Genomic DNA, 25,067 nt, shown 5'->3' with positions numbered 1-25,067 from the left:
GTATCTTATTGAAACATATAAGATTATTAAGGGTTTGGACACGCTAGAGGCAGGAAACATGTTCCCGATGTTGGGGGAGTCCAGAACCAGGGGCCACAGTTTAAGAATAAGTGGTAAGCCATTTAGAACGGAGACGAGAAAACACTTTTTCACACAGAGAGTAGTGAGTCTGTGGAATTCTCTGCCTCAGAGGGCGGTGGAGGCCGGTTCTCTGGATACTTTCAAGAGAGAGCAAGATAGGGCTCTTAAAGATAGTGGAGTCAGGGGATATGGGGAGAAGGCAGGAACGGGGCACTGATTGGGGATGATCAGCCATGATCACATTGAATGTCGGTGCTGGCTCGAAGGGCCGAATGGCCTACTCCTATTGTCTATTGTCTAAGGCTGTTCTCACATTCATTGATGGTATTCCAAATATAGATTGATAGATTTCTGATATTCTTTCATCTGCAGCAATATATTCTTTCTTGGACATTTATAAAATACTCCAGGTGTAAGTCTCCCCAAGGGTCTATATCACAAAGACCAGTATAGACAACAGACAATAGACAATAGGTGCAGGAGTAGGCCATTCGGCCCTTCCAGCCAGCACCGCCATGAATTATTGCTTTATTTTATGCGCAGAGAGGTTTGAAAATGTTCTCGTTCTCTTTTCTATCTAGAGTGGTAGAGGTCATGCATCACAGAAACAGGCCCCACAGCCCAACTTCCCATCCACCTGCGCTTGGCCCATGTCCCTCGCTCACATTTAGTTAGAGTCAACCATAAAGCGTAGGTCAGTACAGTTGGCAAACAATGTGTGTGTCAAACATGATGCCAAGTTAAACTAATCTCCTCTGCCTGCATGGGCCTGTCTAAAAGCCTCCAAATGCCACTATTGTATGTGCCTCCATCACTACCCACGGCAGCACGCTCCAGCCACCCACCACCTCGTATAAAAGCTTTTCTCCGCAGTTCCCCTTTAAACTTTCCCTCTGCATGCCTCAATTATCGTTACTTGTTTTGCATATCTTTCATCCATTTGTTCTAGATCTCTCCACATCACCATCTGTATCTCTCCTTTCCCTCTCCCCTCACTCCAGTCTGAAGAAGGGGTTCTGACCCGAACATCACCCATTCCTTCTCTCCAGAGATGCTGCCTGTCCCGCTGAGTAACTCCAGCATTTTGTGTCTATCCCAAGGCCCAGAATATCCATGTTTAAGTAAGAACCAAAGATCCTATAGCGGAGCAAGATAGGCCACTCCTGCTAAATGCAATGGGCTGACGTGTAGTACGCAACGGAGCGGAACGTGGGCCTTATTTTCATCCATTTCAGTAACCCGACCCGACCCGACCCGACCCGCAGTGTAATCAACGTTGCGGGGGAACAGTTTGTGTTAATAAATTATAATTCTGAAAATGAGGAGAAGATTTTTACCAAATAACTTTTATTTTTACGAGGATGTTTCCGTAACTGGATTCCGTCTCCGCACTCGTATCCTACGGGATCTTTGTTGCGGAGACGGAAGCCGGTTACGGAAATGGGGCCGAAAATTACCCATGAATCTGCCCATGACCGTACTATGTCTTTTTCGTCGAGTGGCCTATCTTGCTCGCTGTAGGATCTTTGGTAAGAACTGCAGATGCTGGAAATTAATTTGCTCCAGAGATGCTGCCTCACCCGCTGAGTTTCTCCAGCATTTTGTGTCTACCCCAGAAAATCTATGCTGCCCAAGATGTATTGAAAAAGCTTCACTGAACACAGATCTAGTGTTGTTGTAATCAGTAAATGTCTTGTGGGCAAGAGTAATTTTCTGACATCATAGCTGTATTTCCCTATTCATGAACAAGGTCATCCCTGTCTTGCTGTTGCTGTTTGGTGGTGTTTATGAAAGGCACGATGCATTTGCACACAGAGGCTTCCAAACGTTTGACCACAACATTTGATTTCAACAGAAAAAGCTGGAAATATTCCACAGGGCAGGCTCCTGTAGGGAACGGACCAGACTTAATGTTCCAGGTCATAGCCCAGAAGACCATAAAGGGCCTGTCCCACTTTCACAACCTAATTTGTTTACTCATCAGGCTAGAAAAAACGCCCCGACCTACTTGATGCCACGAGTACCTACGACTAGCATCACGGTTTGCTACGACCCCCTACGACCTCGTGACAACCATGCTGCGAGTACGAGTCAAGGGCAAACTCGGCAGAGGTCGTGAATTAGGTCGTGAAAGTGGGACAGGCCCTTAAGTCAGAGGAGCAGAATTAGGCCATTCAGCCCATCAAGTTCAAGGCTGATCTATCTTTCTCTCTCAAGCCATTCTGCTACCTTCTGCCGTAACGATAGACAGTAGGTGCAGGAGTAGGCCATTCGGCCCTTCGAGCCAGCACCGCCATTCAATGTGATCATGGCTGATCATCCCCAATCAGTACCCCGTTCCTGCCTTCTCCCCATATCCCCTGACTCCGCTTTCTTTAAGAGCTCTATCTAGCTCTCACTTGAAAGCATCCAGAGAACCGCCCTCTGAGGCAGAGAATTCCATAGACTCACAACTCTCTGTGTGAAAAAGTGTTTCCTCGTCTCCATTCTAAATGGCTTACTCCTTATTCTTAAACTGTGTGGCCCCTGGTTCTGGACTCCCCCAACATCGGGAACATGTTTCCTGCCTCTAGCGTGTCCAAACCTTTAACAATCTTATATGTTTCAATAAGATCCCCTCTCATCCTCCTAACCTCCAGCGTGTACAAGCCCAGCTGCTCCATTCTCTCAGCATATGACAGTCCCGTCATCTCGGGAATCAACATTGTAAACCTACGCTGCACTCCCTCAATAGCAAGAATGTCCTTCCTCAAATTAGGGGACCAAAACTGCACACAGTACTCCAGGTGTGGTCTCACTAGGGCCCTATAGGGGGAAGGTTCTATTAAAAGAGTAACTCAGCGGGTCAGACAACATCTCTTGAGACTGGCTGCCGTGAGGGGTCGGGGGAAGAGAAAGCTGGTAAATAGAATCTTGTTTCAGTAACTGTACCTATGTTCACTAGTTCAAGATCAAGTTCAAGAGAGTTTATTGTCATGTGTCCCAGATAGGACAATGAAATTCTTGCTTTGCTTCAGAACAACAGAACATAGTAGGCATGAATACAGAACAGATCAGTGTGTCCTTATACCAATGAATATATATACACACACATAAATGAACTGATAAAGTGCAATGGGCTATTAATGATCAGAGTTTTGTGTCGAGTTGAGTTCAATAGCCTGATGGCTGTGGGGAAGTAGCTGTTCCTGAACCTGGATGTTGCAGATTTCAGGCTCCTGTACCTTCTACCTGAAGGCAGCGGGGAGATGAGTGTGTGGTCAGGATGGTGTGGGTTCTTGATGATGCTGCCAGCCTTTTTGAGGCAGCGACTACGATAGATCCCCTCGATGGTGGAGAGGTCAGAGCCGATGATGGACTGGGCAGTGTTTACTACTTTTTGCACTCTTTCTAAAATGAAGATCACATAAAGTGATGGTAAAGATTTAGGGTAGACAAAAATGCTGGAGAAACTCAGCAGGTGAGGCAGCATTTAGAGCGGTCTAGTGAGTGAATAAAGATCTCACAAATGGCTTGCAACTGGGAGAACTATTAAACTATTCATTTAGCAGGAAATGTAGAAAATAATCACATTGGCTATATGGTGAGGGGTTGTCGCACTCCCAGGTGAAAGACATCTTGGCGACCTTGTGCCTGGTTCAACAGGACAAAATGAGGGAAACTAAATGGCCTGTCCCACTTACGCGACTTTGTCTCGCAAATTACGCAACCTCGTGGTCGCTTGAGGCGTACGGGCACCGTATGGCCGCGCGGGGGCGTTCCCACTTAGAAGCGTGGAGGGGTATAGAGTTATGCGGGGTTGGTCCCGACATCGCGCGGGGCTCCCAAATTCCTGCAGTGACCGAAATCTTCGCGTGCAAGCAGCCTGTACGGGCGTACGCAGCGTCTTGACGGCGTACGCCTAGTGCGTGGCGTTGCGCGATGACTTCACCGCCCGATGCCGTGCGACGCCCAAATTCAGTCGGCCCGCCTCCTGCCTAGCTGATTTGTAAGTGTGAGGGCTGGTGCTAACAGAAGTCTCTGTTGCTGTTGCAGCAATGCAGTCTGTATCTGTTCCATGATGATCATGGAATAGCAGCCAGCAACCCCCCTTATATGCGTAAATCACGTCACGCGCGAACTTCGAGCGACCTCTGCTTGCTGGCGTTGGTTGCGCCAAACGCACGCAATCGCATGCAAGTGGGACAGACCGTTGAGTTACACAGGGCATTGATGAGGCCACGGCTGGAGCACTTTGTTCCATTTGGATCTTGTAATTAAGAAGTAAAACAAACTCTGAACACCATCTACACTTCACGCTGCCTCGGCAAGGCCAGCAACATAATCAAGGAGCAGCCTCATCCCAGTCACTCCCTCTTCTCTCCTCTCCCATCAGACAAAAGATGGCAACGTTTTCATCATGCACACCTCCAGATTCTGGGGCAGCTTCTTCCCAGCAACCATCAGGCTCTTGAACACTGCACAACACTGACCTCAGCAACTGTGATCTTCTACGGACTGTAACTTTGATTGCACTATGAACTACGGTTTTAGACTATTATGATTACCTGGTATATTATTGATTATTATCTCTATATCTGTGTGTTAATATGTTTACGGGCTCATTAAACTGCAGCAAATAAAGGGCATGTCCCACTTAGGTGATTTTTTAGGTGACTACAGGAGACTAGGCTGTTGCCACATGGTCGCCCTGTATGGTCGTGAGTCGCCTCCTCAGTCGCTCAAAGAGTCGCAGGGTCTTTCTGGTCGCTGCTGGGTTTTCAACATGTTGAAACATTTTGGGAGACAGTCGGCGACGGTGGGCTATGACGCAATGAGCGTAGCTTGACTTCTCCTGACGTAGGTGTTGTCGTAGTTGTTGCCAGGTGCTGACTTCGTTTTGTTGTTGTTGTTAAAGTAATGATTCTATTTCAAATTTTATGTCGAGGGGGGAGGGGGGTCCAGTCGCCAGTTTTTCGGCGACCTGCTACAACTATGACAGTCGCCTAAAAATCGCCTAAAGGGCCCATCCCACTGTAGGAGTTCAATCAAGAGCTCTTCCGAGTTTAAAAAAAAATCAAACTCATGAAAATCACGTAGAATGTACGTAGCGGGTACGTCGGAGCTCGGGGATGTCTCTTAGCGGCTCGTAATGCTAACGGCAGGTACTCGGGAAACGCGGTAAGCTCAGGAAGACTTGTGAAGATTTTTCAACATGTCCACGAGAGCCCCGAGTACCTACGAGCGGCCATTACCGTAAATCTCCGAGTTCGAATCAGGGGAAACTCGGGAGAATTAGTTCTTGAAATAGCTCGCACAGTGGGACAGCCCCATATATGAGGCAGGCCCTTAAGAATTTCATTGTTCCATTGCCGGTACTTATGACAAGTTAAAACACTCTCGACTAACGCTCCACTCAGAGGCTGGGCAGCAAATGTGGGCATTGTTAGTGGCAGGCACATCTCATGAATAAAAACAAGCTGGCAGGGAAAAAAAAACCAATGCTGAAATAAATTTAAGGTGCAGACAAATAATTAAAACCACAGTGAACTTTGTGGGCACAGGCTAATGCACGAATTAGGAAATGGTTAGTACATCAGACTACAGTGGCGTCTGTACATGAGCCAAGAGCAGCAGCGAGCCAGATACGAGACTACGCAGGACTCTGCTGGTGTGGCACCACCCACCCAGAGGCTTCCCCTGCTTATCCTCATCTGGCTCATTTAGTTCAGTTTGGTTCAGAGATACAGCTTGGAAACAGGCCCTTCGGCCCATTGAGTCAATGCCAACCACAAATAAAAGCACCGGCGACAACCAACGCTAGAGGCAGGAAACATGTTCCCGATGTTGGGGGAGTCCAGAACCAGGGGCCACAGTTTAAGAATAAGGGGTAAGCCATTTAGAACGGAGACGAGGAAACATCTGGTCTGTGGAATTCTCTGCCTCAGAGGGCGGTGGAGGCAGGTTATGTGGATACTTTCAAGAGAGAGCTAGATAGGGCTCTTAAAGATAGCAGAGTCAGGGGATATGGGGAGAAGGCAGGAACGGGGTACTGATTGGGGATGATCAGCCGTGATCACATTGAATGGCGGTGCTGGCTCGAAGGACCGAATGGCCTACTCCTGCACTTATTGTCTATTGTCTATTGACTATTGAGCAGCAATCACCTGTATACTAGTTCTATCCCACACACTGGGGACAATCTACAGAGGGCCAATTAACCTACAAATCAATAGACAATAGACAATAGGTGCAGGAGTAGGCCATTCGGCCCCTTCGGGCCAGCACCACCATTCAATGTGATCATGGTTGATCATCCCCAATCAGTACCCCGTTCCTGCCTTCTCCCCAAATCTGCATGTGTTTGGAATGTGGGAGGAAACCAGAGCACCAACATAGAGACAGAGACAACATACAAACTCCGTACAGACACCCCCCTTAATCAGGATCGAACCGGGGTCTCTGGGGCTGTGAGGCAGCAACTCTATACAGCATTAAATCAGGCACTTCAGCTCAACTCCTCTATGCCGACTAAGATGTCCCATCTACACCAATCCCTCTTGCCCACCTTTCACCCTATCCTTCTAAAGGTTTCCTTTCCATGAACCTGTCCAAGTGTAGTTTAAATGCTGCTTTCGTACCTGCCTCAACTACCTCCTCTGGCAGCTCGGTCCATACACCCACCACCTTCTATGTGAAAAAGGTTGCCCCTCAGGTTCCTATGAAATCTTGCCCCTCTCATCTTAAACGTATGTTCTCTGATTCTCGATTCCCCCAGTCTGCATAAAAGATGCTACGCATTCACCCTATCAATTCCCCTCATGATCTTATACACCTCTAGAAGATCACCCCTCATCCTCCTGCGCTTAGTCCTAGCCTGCTCAACCTCTCCCTATAGTTCAGGCCCTCTAGTTCATGAAAATCTCCTCACCTTTTCCTCCTTAACCACGTTTCTTCCTGTTGCAGGGTGACTAAAACTGAACACAATACGGCAAATGAGGCATCACCAACATCTTGTACAATCATAATGTAACAACTCAACTTTTTTTTAAGTCTCAAGAAGGGCCTCGACCTGAAACGTCACCTATTCCTTTTCTCCAGAGATGTTGCCTGACCTGCTGAGTTACTCCAGCATTTTTGGTTAAGAACTGCAGATGCTGGAAAAATCAAAGGTAGACAAAAAAGCTGGAGAAACTCAGCGGGTGAGGCAGCATCTACGGAGTGAAGGAATAGAAACATAGAAAATTGGTGCAGGAGGAGGCCATTCGGCCCTTCGAGCCAGCACCGCCATTCAATGTGATCATGGCTGATCGTCCCCTATCAATAACCCGTGCCTGCCTTCTCCCTATATCCCTTGATTCCACTAGCCCCTAGAGCTCTATCTAACTCTCTCTTAAATCCATCCAGTGACTTGGCCTCCACTGCCCTCTGTGGCAGGGAATTCCATAAATTCACAACTCTCTGGGTGAAAATGTTTTTTCTCACCTCAGTCTTAAATGGCCTTCCCTTTATTCTAAGACTGTGGCCCCTGGTTGCAGTTGAGACCCTTCTCCAGACTTATCGGGGGGGGGGAGGGGCGTTTTGGTTTTGAGCTTTGGTGTAAACCAGCCTCTGTTGTTCATTCCTACACATCCCAACTTCTATACTAGATTCCCTGACTGACGAACGGCAGCGTACAAAAAGTCTATCACCACCCTTGCTACCTGCAACACCACATTCGGGTAAATACGTTCTTGCACTCCTACATTCCTCTCTTGTGACCCCTCACCCCAGCCACTGAAAAGTATATTTAAGTCAAATTAGAAAATCAAATGAAACATCTTCACTTCCTTCAGTGCCTCCAGTCCCTCAACTCTTTTTGGGAATATTAATAATGACTTTGTACAACCTGAGTTCTTGGTTCTTGGTTACTTGGTCCTCCAAAATATTCCAACTGGAATTTAAACTGGAGGTGTTGGAGGGAGGGCTTAAGCCAGAAAGGGTTATTGGGAAGAAAGAGCTACTTTAAATGTAGTTGCATCTGGTTGGGTAACTATAGTTGGGTGGAGATTATTCCATGCTTTAATTGTGCGGGGGAAGAACGAATTGCTGTACACATCTGTCTTTGTAGCTGGGATCACAAATTGGATCGAATGCCCTCGTCTGCTCCTAATTCGTTTGGGGTTGGTGTAGGTCTTGTGATCCTAGAAGGATGAGAGGGTATCTCATTGAAACATATAAGATTATTAAGGGTTTGGACACGCTAGAGGCAGGAAACATGTTCCCGATGTTGGGGGAGTCCAGAACCAGGGGCCACAGTTTAAAAATAAGGGGTAAGCCATTTAGAAACACTTTTTCTCACAGAGAGTTGTGAGTCTGTGGAATTCTCTGCCTCAGAGGGCGGTGGAGGCCGGTTCTCTGGATACTTTCAAGAGAGAGCTAGATAGGGCTCTTAAAGATAGTGGAGTCAGGGGATATGGGGAGAAGGCAGGAACGGGGTACTGATTGGGGATGATCAGCCATGATCACATTGAATGGCGGTGCTGGCTCGAAGGGCCAAATGGCTCCTGCACCTATTGTCTATTGTCCAATATTTTGTTAAACTACTCTACATAGACGTAATCTACCCTCAATTTCTGAGGCAAGTTAATCATTAAAGCAAAAATTAAAAAGACAGAGTGCTGGAGTAACTCAGCGGGTCAGGCAGCATCTGTGGAGAACATGGATAGGTGACGTTTCAGAGTGCTGGAGTAACTCAGCGGGTCAGGCAGCATCTGTGGAGAACATGGATAGGTGACGTTTCAGGTCAGGGCCCTTCTTCAAACACAAGATGGTGAGGTGCTATTTTCAGGGAGTGGAAGTCGTGCCCAGTCTGCGTCGGGCATGGCCTCCTGCTCGCCATTGCACAACTCCCACATTGTTCCACTAGGTTCACACTCTCTAACTGCTCTTACTGACTAGATACCATTAGCAACAACTGATCTCTATGATTAACACGGATGAGGGGGGACCTCATGGAGACTTATCGAATAGTGAAAGACTTATCGAATAGCGAAAGGCTTATTTCCACTAGTTCGAGAGTCTAGGACTAGAGATCATAGCCTCAAAAATAAAGGAAGTTCCTTCAGGAAGGAGATGAGGAAGATTTTGTTTAGTTAGAGTAGATACATAGATACATAGAAAATAGGTGCAGGAGTATGCCATTCGGCCCTTCAAGCCTGCACCGCCATTCAATATGATCATGGCTGATCATCCAACTCAGTATCCCGTACCTGCCTTCTCTCCATACCCCCTGATCCCCTTTAGCCACAAGGGCCACATCTAACTCCCTCTTAAATATAGCCAATGAACTGTGGCCTCAACTACCCTCTGTGGCAGAGAATTCCACAGATTCACCACTCTCTGTGTGAAAAATGTTTTTCTCATCTCGGTCCTAAAAGATTTCCCCCTTATCCTTAAGCTGTGACCCCTTGTCCTGGACTTCCCCAACATCGGGAGTGCGGTGAATCTGTGGAATTCCTTGCCACAGACGGCTGTGGAGGCCAAGTCAATGGATATTTTTAAGGCAGAGATGGATAGATTCTTGATGAGTGCGGGTATCAGGGGCTATGGGGAGAAGGCAGGAGAATGGGGTTAGGAGGGAGAGATAGATCAGCCACAATTGAATGGAAGAGAAGTTGATTGGGCCGAATGGCCTAATTCTGCTCCTATCACTTATGGTTGCCCCCTAAAGGAAGTGTCCCACTTACGCCATTTTTTCAGCGACTACCGGCACCCGTCATAGTTGCAGCAGGTGGCGGAAAATGTTCAACATGTTGAAAATCCAGCGGCGACCAGAACAAGGTACGACTCTTTGGGCAACTACTCACGACCGTACAGGCTTCACCCCGCGATGTCTGTTTCTTTCCCTACAGCCTGCCCTGTGCAGTACTTCCAGCATATACTCATGACTGCGTAGCCGGTCATAGTGCAAACTCCATCATCAAGTTCACTGACGACACCACTGTTGTGGGACGTATCACTGATGGGGACGAGTCAGAGTATAGAAGAGAGATCGAGCAACTGTCCATATGGTGCCAGCACAATAACCTGGCCCTCAACAACAGCAAAACCAAGGAACTGATTGTGGACTTTGGAAGGGGTAGGATGGGGTACCCACAGTCCCATTTATATCAACGGGTCGATGGTGGAGAGGGTCAAGAGCTTCAAATTCCTGGGCGTGCACCTCTGAAGATCTCTCCTGGCCCCAGAACACTGATGCAATTATAAAGAAAGCACATCAGCGCCTCTACTTCCTGAGAAGATTACGGAGAGTCGGTTTGTCAAGGAGGACTCTCTCGAACTTCTACAGGTGCACAGTAGAGAGCATGCTGACCGGTTGCATCGTGGTTTGGTTCGGCAACTTGAGCGTCCCTGGCGAGGAAAAGACTACAAAAAGTAGTAAACACTGCCCAGTCCATCATCGGCTCTGACCTCCCGTCCATCGAGGGAACTTAGCAACTCATCACATTCTGAACCACCTGGAGTCCGCAAACACATATGCCCGCATCCTGTTCATGGATTTCAGCTCGGCATTCAATACAATAAACCCGGCCAAACTGTTCAATAAATTACTGGACATGAACATTGACCCATACATCTGTCACTGGATTCACAGCTTTCTCTGGAAACATAGAAACATAGAAACATAGAAATTAGGTGCAGGAGTAGGCCATTCGGCCCTTCGAGCCTGCACCGCCATTCAATATGATCATGGCTGATCATCCAACTCAGTATCCCGTACCTGCCTTCTCTCCATACCCTCTGATCCCCTTAGCCACAAGGGCCACATCTAACTCCCTCTTAAATATAGCCAATGAACTGGCCTCGACTACCCTCTGTGGCAGGGAGTTCCAGAGATTCACCACTCTCTGTGTGAAAAAAGTTCTTCTCATCTCGGTTTTAAAGGATTTCCCCCTTATCCTCTATGGCAATAATGTCCTTCCTCAGATTTGGAGACCAAAACTGTACGCAATACTCCAGGTGTGGTCTCACCAAGACCCTGTACAACTGCAGTAGAACCTCCCTGCTCCTATATTCAAATCCTTTTGCTATGAAAGCTAACATACCATTCGCTTTCTTCACTGCCTGTTGCACCTGCATGCCCACTTTCAATGACTGGTGTACCATGACACCCAGGTCTCGCTGCATCTCCCCTTTTCCTAGTCGGCCACCATTTAGATAATAGTCTGCTTTCCCGTTTTTGCCACCAAAATGAATAACCTCACATTTATCCACATTATACTGCATCTGCCAAACATTTGCCCACTCACCCAGCCTATCCAAGTCACCTTGCAGTCTCCTAGCATCCTCCTCACAGCTAACACTGCCCCCCAGCTTAGTGTCATCCGCAAACTTGGAGATATTGCCTTCAATTCCCTCATCCAGATCATTAATATATATTGTAAATAGCTGGGGTCCCAGCACTGAGCCTTGCGGTACCCCACTAGTCACTGCCTGCCATTGTGAAAAGGACCCGTTTACTCCTACTCTTTGCTTCCTGTTTGCCAGCCAGTTCTCTATCCACATCAATACTGAACCCCCAATGCCGTGTGCTTTAAGTTTGTAAACTAATCTCTTATGTGGGACCTTGTCGAAAGCCTTCTGGAAGTCCAGATACACCACATCCACTGGTTCTCCCCTATCCACGCTACTAGTTACATCCTCGAAAAATTCTATAAGATTCGTCAGACATGATTTACCTTTTGTAAATCCATGCTGACTTTGTCCAATGATTTCACCATTGGAACAGGCAACAGAGGGTGAGGATCAACAATAATACATCCTCCCCTCTGTTCCTCAGTACAGGCACATCCCAAGGCTGTGTTCTCTCACCCTGGCTATTCTCCCTTTACACAAACCAGCTCACATCCCACCACAGCTCCGTCAACCTGTACAAGTACGCGGACGACTCAACCATCATAGGATTCATCACCAACAACCAAGAAACTGAATACCGTGCACAGGTCAACCAAGCAGTGACCTGGTGCACAGACCATGATCTCTTACTCAACTCATCAAAAACAAAAGAACTCATCATCGACCCAAGACGCCAGCCATCCCCCAAAACTCCTGTGCTCATTAAAGGTGAATCCATCTCCATCACTGACACTTTCAAACTCCTTGGAACCCACATCAGCAACAACCTCAAATGGAGGACAAACGCAGACCACATCTATGGGAAAGCCCAGCAAAGACTGTTCCATCTCCGACAGCTCAGGAAGTTCAGAGTAAGGTCTCATCTCATGCACCGTTTCTATACAGCCATCATCGAAAGCATCCTCACTTCATCCATCACAGTCTGGTTCGGCAGTCTCGACTCACTCTCCCGGAAGAAATTACAGCGCATCATCAACAGAGCATCCAAAATTATTGGCTTACCCCTACCATCCCTTGAATCACTTTACCACAAACGGACACTACACAGAGCCCGCAAGATCATCTCTGACCCCACTCACCCTGCACACTATGCCTTTCAGCTACTGCCCTCTGGGAGGCGTTACAGGACAATTGCCTCCAAAACAAACCGCTTCAAAAACAGTTTCATTCCCACTGCAATTAACATTTTAAACTCTGTACGGTGAGGAATAAGAATAAGCATGGCCCTTATGTATTATGTCATGTGTCTGTTTGCATGTATATCTATGTTATATGTTTAATGTTTGATGAAATGTTGGAACCTGTACCGAGCTGTACTGATAACAAATTCCACCAGCCTGGCTGTCTGGTCATTACAATACAATACAATATCGCAGTCGCTGCCTCAAAAAGGCTGGCAGTATCATCAAGGACCCACACCATCCTGGCCACACACTCATCTCCCTGCTACCTTCAGGTAGAAGGTACAGGAACCTGAAATCCGCAACAACCCGGTTCAGGAACAGCTTCTTCCCCACAGCCATCAGACTATTAAACTCAACTCAAATGAAAATCTGAACATTAATATCCCATTGCACTTTATCTGGTTATTTATGTTCAAGTTCAAGTGAGTTTATTGTCATGTGTCCCTGTATAGAACAATGAAATTCTTGCTTTGCTTAAGCACACAGAAAAAAAATAGTAGGCCTTTATAAAAAACAGATCAGTGTGTCCATATACCAAGATATAAATATATACACACATGAATAAATAAACTGGTAAAGTGCAAATAACAGAAAGTGGTTATTAATAATCAGAGTTTTGTCCGAGCCAGGTTTAATAGCCTGATGGCAAGTAGCTATTCCTGAACCTGGTTGTTGCAGTCTTCAGGCTCCTGTACCTTCTACCCGATGGTAGCAGGGAGATGAGTGTGTGGCCAGGATGGTGTGGGTCTTTGATGATACTGCCAGACTTTTTGAGGCAGCGACTGCGATAAATCCCCTCAATGGAAGGAAGGTCAGAGCCGATGATGGACTGGGCAGTGTTTACTACTTTTTGTAGTCTTTTCCTCTCCAGGGCGCTCAAATTGCCGAACCAAGCCACGATGCAACCGGTCAGTATGCTCTCTACTGTGCACCTGTAGAAGTTAGAGAGAGAGTCTTAGAGAGAGTCCTCCTTGACAAACCGACTCTCCGTAATCTTCTCAGGAAGTAGAGGCGCTGATGAGCTTTTTGATAATTGCATTAGTGTTCTCGGACCAGGAAAGATCTTCAGAGATGTGCACGCCCAGGAATTTGAAGTTCTTGATCCTTTCAACCATCGACCCGTTGATATAAATGGGGCTGTGGGTCCCCCTCCTACTCCTTCCAAAGTCCACAATCAGTTCCTTGGTTTTGCTGGTGTTGAGGGCCAGGTTATTGCGCTGGCACCATATGAACAGTTGCTCGATCTCTCTTCTGTACTCTGACTCATCCCCATCAGTGATACGCCCCACAATAGTGGTGTCGTCAGCGAACTTGATGATGGAGTTCGCACTGTGGTTCGCTAGGCAGTCGTGGGTATAGAGTGAGTACAGCAGGGGGCTGAGCACGCAGCCTTGAGGTGCTCCCGTGCTGATTGTTATTGAGGCTGACACATTTCCACCAATACGAACAGACTGTGGTCTGTGGATGAGGAAGTCGAGGATCCAGTTGCAGAGGGATGCGCAGAGACCCAGTTCTGCGAGTTTGGTAACCAGTTTGGAGGGGATGATTGTGTTAAATGCCGAGCTGTAATCAATGAATAACAGCCTGACATATGAGTTTTTGTTGTCCAAGTGGTCCAGTGCGGAGTGGAGGGCCAGCGAGATCGCATCCACCGTTGATCTGTTGTGGCGGTAAGCGAACTGCAGTGGGTCCAGGTTTTTGTCGAGGTAGGAGTTGATTTGCTCCATGATCAACCTCTCAAAGCACCTCTCAAATGTGTGTATATATATATATTCTATGGTAAATGGACACACTGATCTGATCTGTTCTGTATTCATGCCTACTATGTTCTGTTGTGCTGAAGCAAAGCAAGAATTTAATTGTCCTATCTGGGACACATGACAATAAACTCTATTGAATCTTGAATTTACTGTTTAAATCAAATGTTGTGGTCAAATGTTAAGGCACCCTTCGTACGAGAATCCAACCTGTCCTTCATAAAGGCAAACACACGGCCGCAACACAGGGATTACCTTGTTATTGAATATGGAAATACAGACATGCTGAGATAAAATTACTCTTCTCCACAAAGCAGTCACTAATTGCAACACAAGGGAACTGCAGACAAGCAAGTTGTTCCACAGACCCTGGCCTGCCACCTTGTGGCTGACTGTGACAAATCAACCTGGCTGCAATATTAGCTAAAATAACACTGCTCGAGTCAATGGACAATAGACAATAGACAATAGGTGCAGGAGTAGGCCATTCGGCCCTTCGAGCTAGCACCGCCATTCAATATGATCATGGCTGATCATCCCCAATCAGTACCCCGTTCCTGCCTTCTCCCCATATCCCCTGACTCCACTATCTTTAAGAGCCCTATCTAGCTCTCTCTTGAAAGCATCCAGAGAACCGGCCTCCACCGCCCTCTGAGGCAGAGAATTCCACAGATTCACCACTCTCTGTGTGAAAAAGTGTTTCCTCATCTCTGTTCTAAATGGCTTACCCCTTATTCTTAAACTGTGGCCCCTGGTCTGAACTCCCCCAACATCGGGAACATGTTTCCTGCCTCTAGCATGTCCAAGCCCTTAACAATCTTATATGTTTCAATGAGAATCCCTGTCATCCTTCTAAACTCCAGAGTTTACAATGCCAGCTGCTCCATTCTCTCAGCATATGACAGTCCCTCATTCCCAGGAATTAACCTTGTAAACCTACGCGAATCGTACACATTGGAAGCAGTACCTTCAGCCCAACTGGTCAATGCCAACCAAGATGTCCCATCTAAACAACACATTTGCTCACCATCGCCCGCTAAAAGTTTTCCTATCCATGTACCTGTCTTAAATATTGTTATAGATAAAAATGCTGGAGAAACTCAGCGGGTGAGGCAGCATCTATGGAGCGAAGGAATAGGTGACGTTTCGGGTTGAGTCCCTCCACATCAGGATCTCGAACCGAAACGTCACCTATTCCTTCGCTCCATAGATGCTGCCTCACCCGCTGAGTTTCTCCAGCGTTTTTATCTACCTTCGATTTTTCCAGCATCTGCAGTTCCTTCTTAAATATTGTTATAGTACCTGCCTCAACTACCTCATCTGGCTCTCAAGTCCTTGTAAAGGATGAGTTAAGATGATAACTGTTGCTGATCGGCTCCTGTGCCTTGGTGATTATAGAGCATCATACAAACTGAACCAACTCAGGTCAGGCACAGAGATAACATTTTGCAGATATACGGATAGGAAGGGCTGAGTGGGATATGGGACAAATACAGGCAAATGGGATAGCCCAGTATGTCGACTTGATCAGCATTGACAAGGTGGGCCGAACGGCCTGTTTCCGTGCTGTACAGCACTTTGACTATTACTTTAGTGCAAAGAGACAGCTCTCTGGCACACCTCCAGATCCAGGGACAGTTTCTTCCCAGCTGTTATCAGGCAACTGAATCATCCTACCACAACCAGAGAGCAGCGCTGAACTACTATCTACCTCTCTGGTGACACTCGGACTATCCTTGGTCAGATTTTGTTTCATGTATTTTGTGTTTTTTATGGCTGTTGGTAAATTAATTTCCCTCCTAGGATAAATAAGTTCTATCATATCGTACTTTGCTGGCTTGACCTAGCACTAAACGTTACTCCCTTATCATGTATCTGCACACTGTAAACGCCTCGATTGTAATCATGTATTGTCTTTCCGCTGACTGGATAGCACGCAACAACAGCTTTTCACTGTACCTCGGTACACGTGACAATAAATTAAATTGTAAACTGTAATTTTATTTCCATTGCCTGAAATGGACATGAACCCCATGCTAATATTTTGATAAACTATCGCACATAGACATAATCTACTCTGAGGCAAGTTAATCGAATCAATCTAGGCCATTTTATGGGCCCCTCATTTTTAAAATCATTGATATCATAACAGAAGGAAATACTGGAGACATTATTCCAAAGCTGGACAGTGTTGGAATAGAGTGTCCGGGCCTATCGAGCAAAGCCTTACACAGGCCTCTGTAACATTATCCCTCCTAACTTTCTCAAGGGAAACATTTCATCTTTTGTGACTACTCTTCCCCAACTGCTCCTCAAATGTGTCTGGAATTTCCCCACAAATAAATACCTCTGGGACTGAACTCCACATGTGATCCCACCACTGGCCACATCTTCTCATCTACCCCCTGTCTGTTTTCTGCAAAGGCCGCTCCCTCCATAACTGCCTGGTCAATTCTTCCCTTCCATCCCGCACCACCCCCTCCCTGGGCACTTTCCCTTACAAACGCAAGAAATGCTACACTTGTCGCTTTACCTCCCCCCTCGACTCCATTCAAGGACCAAAGCAGTCGTTCCAGGTGCGACAGAGGTTCACCTGTATCTCCTCCAACCTCATCTATTGCATCCGCTGCTCTAGGTGTCAGCTGATCTACATCGGTGAGACCAAGCGTAGGCTTAGCGATCGTTTCACCCAACACCTCCGCTCGGTCCGCATTAACCAACCTGATCTCCCGGTGGCTCAGCACTTCAACTCCCCCTCCCATTCCGAATCCGACCTCTCTGTCCTGGGCCTCCTCCATGGACAGAGTGAGCACCACCGGAAATTGGAGAAGCAGCACCTCATATTCCGCTTGGGCAGTCTGCACCCCAGCAGCATGAACTTTGACTTCTCCAATTTCCGGTAGCCCTTGCTGTCTCCTCCCCTTCTCAGCTCTCCCTCAGCTCACTGGCTACTCCTCTTCCTTTCTCCCCCCCATCAGTCTGAAGAAGGGTTTCGGCCCGAAACGTTGCCCATTTCCTTCACTCCATAGATGCTGCCTCACCTGCTGAGTTTCTCCAGCTCTTTTGTCTATCTTCACACTCCTAATATTCTCTGGCCAATGATGCCAAGTTCAGTGTAGTTCAGTTTATTATTGACATGTGTACCAAGGTACAGTGACAAGCGTGTGTTTGCGTATCCAGTCAAAATAAAGACTATTCATGATGGAGGAGCTGTTCTCTGCCACAGAGGGCGGTGGAGGCAGGTTCTCTGGATACTTTCAAGAGAGAGCTAGATAGGGCTCTTAAAAACAGCGGTCAGGGGATATGGGGAGAAGGCAGGAACGGGGTACTGATTGTGGATGATCAGCCATGATCACATTGAATGGCGGTGCTGGCTCGAAGGGCCGAATGGCCTACTCCTGCACCTATTGTCTATTGTCAATGATTACAATCAAGCTGTCCAAACTGCACAGAAAAGGTGCAACAATTTTTGCAAGATATAACATTGATTACACTAAATAATTATTCATTTCTAACACTGCACTGTAATTTTTATTCTTGTATTTTATACTTGTCTTATTCTATTTTAGCTTGTTTTTATTCTATATTGTTTTTGATGACTGTTTTTAATTGCTTGTGATTGCTTTTGAATGCTTTGTGTAAAGCACTTTGAATTGCCTTGATATTGAAATGAGCCATATAAATAAACTTGCTTGCTTGCAATCCAATAAAGTCCAATATAGTTAAAGATCTCCAATGAGGTAAACGGGAGGTCAGGGCCACAATACCTGTTGAGAGAACTGTTCAGTTGCCAGATAACAGGGAAGAAGCTGTCCCTGAATCTGGAGGTGTACGCTTTCAAGCATCTGTGCCTCTTGCCAGATGGGAGAGGGGAGAAGAGGGAGTGACCAGGGATGAGATTGGCCCTTGATGATGCTGCTGGCCTTTCCGAGGCAGCGTGAAGTGTAGATGGAGTCAATGGAAGTGACGTTAGTTTGTGTGATGGTCTGGGCTGCGTCCACAATTCTCTACAATTTTGTGCTGTCTTGGATGGAGCTGTTCTCAAACCAGGCTGTGATGCATCCCCACTAGAAGTTTTCCATGGGGTATCTGCAGAAGTTGGTGAGAGGTGTAGGGGACATACCTTCGGTTTTCCAGCATCTGCAGCTCCTTCTTAAACGCAGTAGTGTGCGAGTTAGGTGTCTCTATTTACCAGGTGTTCCAGGGATGAGTGCAACGCTAGGGAGATGAAATCACCCGTGGACCTGTAGTGGCTGTAGGTGAACTGCAGTGGGTCGAGGCCACTGGGTGGACTGGATTTAATGCGTTCAATAACCTTCATGATGGTGAATGTCAAGATCACTGGATGGTAGTCATTAAGACATGAGATCTTGCATTTCCTCAGCATCGGGTGGATATACGTAGGTGGGTAGCTCAGAATGGAGTAGGGAGAGATTAAATAATACCGTCAACACTCCCGGCAAGGGACGCCATAGTGGTAGAGTTGCTGCCTCACAGCACCAGAGACCCAGGTTTAGTCCTGACTATGGGTGCAGTCTGTACGGAGTTTGTACCTTCTCCCCGAGACATTTTCTCAGTGAGCTCCGGTTTCATCCCACATTCCAAAGAAATACAGGTTTGTAGGTAGATAAAAAATGCTGGAGAAGCTCAGTGGGTGCAGCAGCATCTATGGAGCGAAGGAAATAGGCGACGTTTCGGGTCGAGACCCTTCTTCAGTCTGAAAAAGGGTCTCGACCTGAAACGTCACCCATTTCCTTCGCTCCATAGATACTGCCTGACCCGCTGAGTTTCTCCAGCAATTTTATCTACCTTTGAATGTTTGTATAGCCTCCGGAAATGTCGGATGATTTTTTTTTTGTAGCATGGTTCATGTATTGTACATATTTATTACGAATAAAGTCTATTTAGAATTTTTTTTAAAGAGATTAAATGAGTGGACTACAAGGAGAGCGAGGGGAACTGATGAGGTTGCTCTGCTTGAAGATGCCACAGACTCAATGGACCACTTTCCTCTTTTATTCCCCCTCTTTCCCATTCCACCCACATCCCTCCCTCTGGCTTCACATTTCACTCCTCCTTCTCCTCTCTCTATCTGACATCCTTTTGCTTCCTCGAGCCTTTGTCATTTATACCACCCATCTGCTAATCATCTCCCTCGTCTGCCTGGCTTTGTCACGCCCCCACCTCTTTTTAAGTTTTCTTCCCCCTGCTCCGTCAGTCCCGACACAAAACGTCATCTGTCCATTCCCCCCACAAATGCTGCCTGACCCGTTGAGTCCTCCAGCACTCGAGATGTTTTATTCAAGATTCCAGCATCTGCACTTCCATGTGAGTCAATGGACCAAATCTACAGATCCACTATCCCGGACAACACGGGAGCATGCTGACCGGTTGCATCGTGGCTTGGTTCGGCAACTTGAGCGCCTAGGAGTGGGAAATACTGCAAATAGTAGTAAACATTGCCCAGTCCATCATCGGCTCTGACCTCCCTTCCATCGAGGGGATCTATTGCAGTCACCGGCTCAAAAAGGCTGGCAGCATCATCAAGGACCCAAACCATCCTAGCCACACACTCATCTCTCCGCTGCCTTCAGTTAAAGGGTACAGGAGCCTGAAATCTGCAACATCCAGGTTCAGGAATAGCAACTTCCCCACAACCATCAGACTATTAAACTAAACTCAAACAAAAATCTGAACATTAATAGCCTATTGCACTATATATATATATATATATTCAATGGTATATGGACACACTGATCTGTTCTGTATTTGTTTATGCCTGCAATATTGTGTTGTGCTGAAGCAAAGCAAGAATTTCATTGTCCTATCTGGGGCACATGACAATAAACTCTCTTGAATCTTGAACAATATGAGAAATGTCTTACTGTGGTGGACACTGCCCGTTCCATCACAGGTACTGACCTCCCCACCATCGAAGGTCCATCACAGGTACTGACCTCCCCACCATCGAAGGGATCTACAGGAGGCGCTGCCTCAAGAAGGCATCCAGCATCATCAGAGACCCACACCACCCTGGCCACGCTCTCATCTCGCTGCTACCATCGGGAAGAAGGTACAGGAGCCTGAAAACCGTGACCTCCAGGTTCAAGAACGGCTTCTTCCCAGCAACCATCAGGCTCTTGAACACTGCACAACACTGACCTCAGCAACTGTGATCTTCTATGGACTTTATTTTGGTCGTACCATGAACTTTGGTTTTGGCATCTGATGACCTAATATTACTGATTGGCTGTGATGTCAGCGCACCATTGAAGTGGTCTCTACACCTCTGTGTTGTTCTACCTGTCATCCCAAGCGCTGCCCTTGACAGGGAAGGCACTAACCTTCATGGCTCCCAGTGCCTGAAATATCAGAGCAATCCTCGATGGCGTCAGGGCTGCTAACATCGCATTAAACCGAGCACCTCTGTCTTTAATGGCCGACTGGTACACTCCGTCCTCTGATACTGAACCAAATCTGCAGGGACAATTCAGAAAAGATATCCTCAGTATTTGAGTAAGACTTCCCCAACATCTCCTGTCAGTGTCACTGGACATCAGTGTCAAGATTGAAGGGTGAAGGGTGGCACAGTGGCGTACTAGGAGAACTGCTATCTCCAGCATTAGAAACACCGGTTCCATCCTGACCTCGGCTGCTGCCCGTGTGGAGCTTTCACGCTCTCCCCGTGGAGAACTCTAAAATCTGTAGCCATTCGCCATGATTCAAGGGATTCATGTGCCAATGAGTCCAGCAACACATCAGTCAGAAGAAGGTTTTGGGCCAGAAACGTTGCCTATTTCCTTCGCTCCATAGATGCTGCTGCACCCGCTGAGTTTCTCCAGAATTTTGTCAACCTTCAATTTTCCAGCATCTGCAGTTCCTTCTTAAACACATTTTTGGAATATGGAGGAGGAAATTGGAGGAGATGCTGCAGTATGTGGCATAATCTGAATACTATAACTGGCTGCTATTGAGGGTGTGCCACGTAGGTTCACCAGGTTAATTCCCGGGATGGCGGCACTGTCATATGCTAAGAGAATGGAGCAGCTGGGCTTGTACACTCTGGAGTTTAGGATGAGAGGGATCTCATTGAAACATACAAGATTATTAAGAGGTTGGACACGCTAGAGGCAGGAAACATGTTCCCGATGTTGGGGGAGTCCAGAACCAGGGGCCACAGTTTAAGAATAAGGGGTAAGCCATTTAGAAAGGAGACGAGGAAACACTTTTTTCACACAGAGAGTTGCGAGTCTGTGGAATTCTCTGCCTCAGAGGGCGGTGGAGGCCGGTTCTCTGGATACTTTCAAGAGAGAGCTAGATAGGGCTGTTAAAGATAGCGGAGTCAGGGGATATGGGGAGAAGGCAGGAACGGGGTACTGATTGGGGATGATCAGCCATGATCACATTGAATGGCAGTGCTGTCTCGAAGGGCCGAATGGCCTACTCCTGCACCTATTGTCTATTAGTGTACCGAAGTACAGTGAAAAGCTTTTGCTGCATGTTAACCGGGCTCTTGAAAACTGCACAACTCTCCAAAGACTTACAGGTTTGTAGGTTAATCGGCTTGGTATAGTTGCAAATTGTCTCTAGTGTGTGTAGAATAGTGTTGATGTGCAGGGATCGCTGGTCGGTGCAGACTCGGTGGGCTGAAGGGCCTGTTTCCGCGCTGGCTCTCTAAACTAAACTGAACTCAGCTACGATGTGTACTATCTTTCGTAGCACTACAGACTTCAGGGTATGTTGTTAATCTAGTATTGTGATATTAATTTTTTGAATCTTTATTTATTATATATTTATCTGTGTGTTTTGATATATGCAGATTAGACAATAGACAATAGGTGCAGGAGTAGGCCATTCGGCCCATCGAGCCAGCACCGCCATTCAATGTGTTCATGGCTGATCATCCCCAATCAGTACCCCGTTCCTGCCTTCTCCCCATATCCCCTGACTCCGCTATCTTTAAGAGCCCTATCTAGCTCTCTCTTGAAAGCATCCAGAGAACCGGCCTCCACCGGCCTGAGGCAGGAAATGGAGGGATACGGATCATTTGTACACCGATGACATGAGTTGATGTGGACATTGTGGGCCAAACGGCCTGTGCCTGTGCGGTTCTGTTCTATGTTGCAGGTTGTATGTTCGATTATGTTTACAGGCCTGTAAGCTGCAGTAAGTGTTGCCGATGCATCAGACAATTAAACACTCGACTTGATTGTCTCTTCCCTTCAGTTTCAGTCTGCTACTATCTGATGTAAGGGCCAGAACCTGTTGAAGACAACTGGAGCCTCGGCGAGTGGGACCCCAATCTCCTTCCGTTCTGTTTGACAACTTGTGGTTTTGTCTGTGACCTCTGGAAACCGCAATCACAGCCTCACATGTGTCTCCCCTTCTCTGTAAGTCAGGGCAACCCTCAAACTCACTTTGAGACAGGCTGCTGAGGACACTTTGATGCTCACTGCTGTTACAGGTGTCTTGCAGCACGGGAACAGGCCTTTCGGCCCAGCTGTGTCCATGCTGGCCCATCCCATTTGCCTGCGTTTGGCCCACCTACGTTTACATTTCCTATCCAAATGTCCTTTAAATGTTGTTATTGTTCCCAAATCATTACTTCCTCTGGAAACTCTTTCCCTCTCACCGTGAATCTATGCAAAGTGGCACAGCTGATAGAGCTGCCTAACAGCACCAGAGACCTGGGCTTGCCCCTGTCTCTGGACAATAGACAATAGGTGCAGGAGTAGGCCATTCGGCCCATCGAGCCAGCACCGCCATTCAATGTGATCATGGCCGATCATCCCCAATCAGTACCCCGTTCCTGCCTTCTCCCCATATCCCCTGACTCCGCTATCTTTAAGAGCCCTATCTAGCTCTCTCTTGAAAGTATCCAGAGAACCTTCCTCCACCGCCCTCTGAGGCAGAGAATTCCACAGACTCACAACTGTGTGAAAAAGTGTTTCCTCGTCTCCGTTCTAAATGGCTTACCCCTTATTCTTAAACTGTGGCCCCTGGTTCTGGACTCCCCCAACATTGGGAACATGTTTCCTGCCTCTAGCGTGTCCAAGCCCTTAATAATCTTATATGTTTCAATAACATCTCCTTATGTGCTGTCTGTGTGGAGTTTGCACATTCTCCCTGTGACAGCGTCGGTTTCCTCCCACATCTCAAAGCCATGGGAGTTTATGGGTCAAGTGACCACTGTAACCTGCTCCAAATGAGTAGGGATTGAATGCAATGGTGGGATAGAATAGAACTGGCCTGAAGGGTGATCGATGGTCGGCATGGGCTCAGTGGGCCGAAGGGCCTGTTTCCATGTTGTATCTCTAATCTAAACCCTGCTCTCTGCTGCTTAATCCCCGAACTCCGAGTAAAATACAACCTTCTGCCCTCCAATTAACTTGTTTGGGAATGTGGGGAATGTTTCATTGATAAATGTCCCTTTAGCTGTCCCACTCTGCAAAGTCCCACATCTTCAGATTCAGATTTCTGTATGTTGTCTGTGCCTGTGCTGCTGCTGCTGCTGCAAGCAGTGTCAAGTTGGGAAAAGGGGAAGTTCAACGGGATCTGGGGGTCCTTGTTCATCAGTCAATGAAAGTGAGCATGCAGGTACAGCAGGCAGTGAAGAAAGCCAATGGCATGTTGGCCTTTTTTACAAAAGGATTCGAATATAGCAGCAAAGAGGTCCTTCTGCAGTTGTGCAGAGCCCTAGTGAGACCACACCTGGAGTATTGTGTGCAGTTTTCATCTCCAAATTTGAGGAAGGACATTCTTGCTATTGAGGGAGTACAGCGTAGGTTTACAAGGTTAATTCCCGGGATGGCGGGACTGTCATATGCTGAGAGATTGGAGCAGTTGGGCTTGTATACTCTGGAGTTTAGAAGGATAAGAGGGAATCTTATTGAAACATATAAGATTATTAAGGGTTTGGACACGCTAGAGGCAGGAAACATGTTCCCGATGTTGGGGGAGTCCAGAACCAGGGGCCACAGTTTAAGAATAAGGGGTAAGCCATTTAGAACGGAGACGAGGAAACACTTTTTCACACAGAGTTGTGAGTGCCTCAGAAGGGTGGTGGAGGCCGGTTCTCTGGATACTTTCAAGAGAGAGCTAGGTCGGGCTCTTAAAGATAGCGGAGTCAGGGGATACGGGGTACTGATTGTGGATGATCAGCCATGATCACATTGAATGGCAGTGCTGGCACGAAGGGCCGAATGGCCTACCCCTGCTCCTATTGTCTATTTATCATTGTACCTGAAGCAACATCACACTTGTGCACCATCACAATTGGCTCAACTCGATTTGACCGCACTTGTCTGATATGTTTTGCCTCCAGTCTGTTTTCCCAACGAGTCAACAATTCTACACTGCCCGCATTTTTCCACACTTCTGGACGCACCTGGGCTGAACCATCACCTCGTTTCATCAGTTCATAAGTCATAAGAGCAGAAATAGGCCATTCGGCCCATCTAGTCTACTCTGCAATTCAATCATGGCCAAGCTATCTTTCCCTCTCAACCCCATTTTCCTGCCTTCGACCCATAACCCCTGCCACCCGTACTAATCGAGAATCTATCAATCTCTGCCTAAAAAATATCCATTGACTTGGCCTCCACAGCCTTCTGTGGCAATTAATTCTGCTGCTGTCCAAGTGGAGTTTGCACGCTCTTCATATGACCTC

At 47.1% G+C, this 25,067-nt stretch overlaps 1 protein-coding gene across 1 annotated transcript in view; it reads right to left on the bottom strand.

Annotated features, from left to right (window-relative positions):
* acoxl (acyl-CoA oxidase like) overlaps nucleotides 1-25,067 on the bottom strand; it is a 311,202-nt gene that overhangs the window by 233,263 nt on the left and 52,872 nt on the right. Inside the window, exon 9 of the mRNA XM_033022103.1 lies at nucleotides 20,743-20,875. Coding sequence (XP_032877994.1) covers nucleotides 20,743-20,875 — 133 coding nt within the window. The remainder of the gene's footprint in view (nucleotides 1-20,742; nucleotides 20,876-25,067) is intronic.

This window comes from Amblyraja radiata, chromosome 5 (assembly GCF_010909765.2).
Source record: "Amblyraja radiata isolate CabotCenter1 chromosome 5, sAmbRad1.1.pri, whole genome shotgun sequence".
Lineage (NCBI taxonomy): Eukaryota > Metazoa > Chordata > Chondrichthyes > Rajiformes > Rajidae > Amblyraja > Amblyraja radiata.
This window is presented reverse-complemented; position numbering and strand designations above follow the sequence as displayed.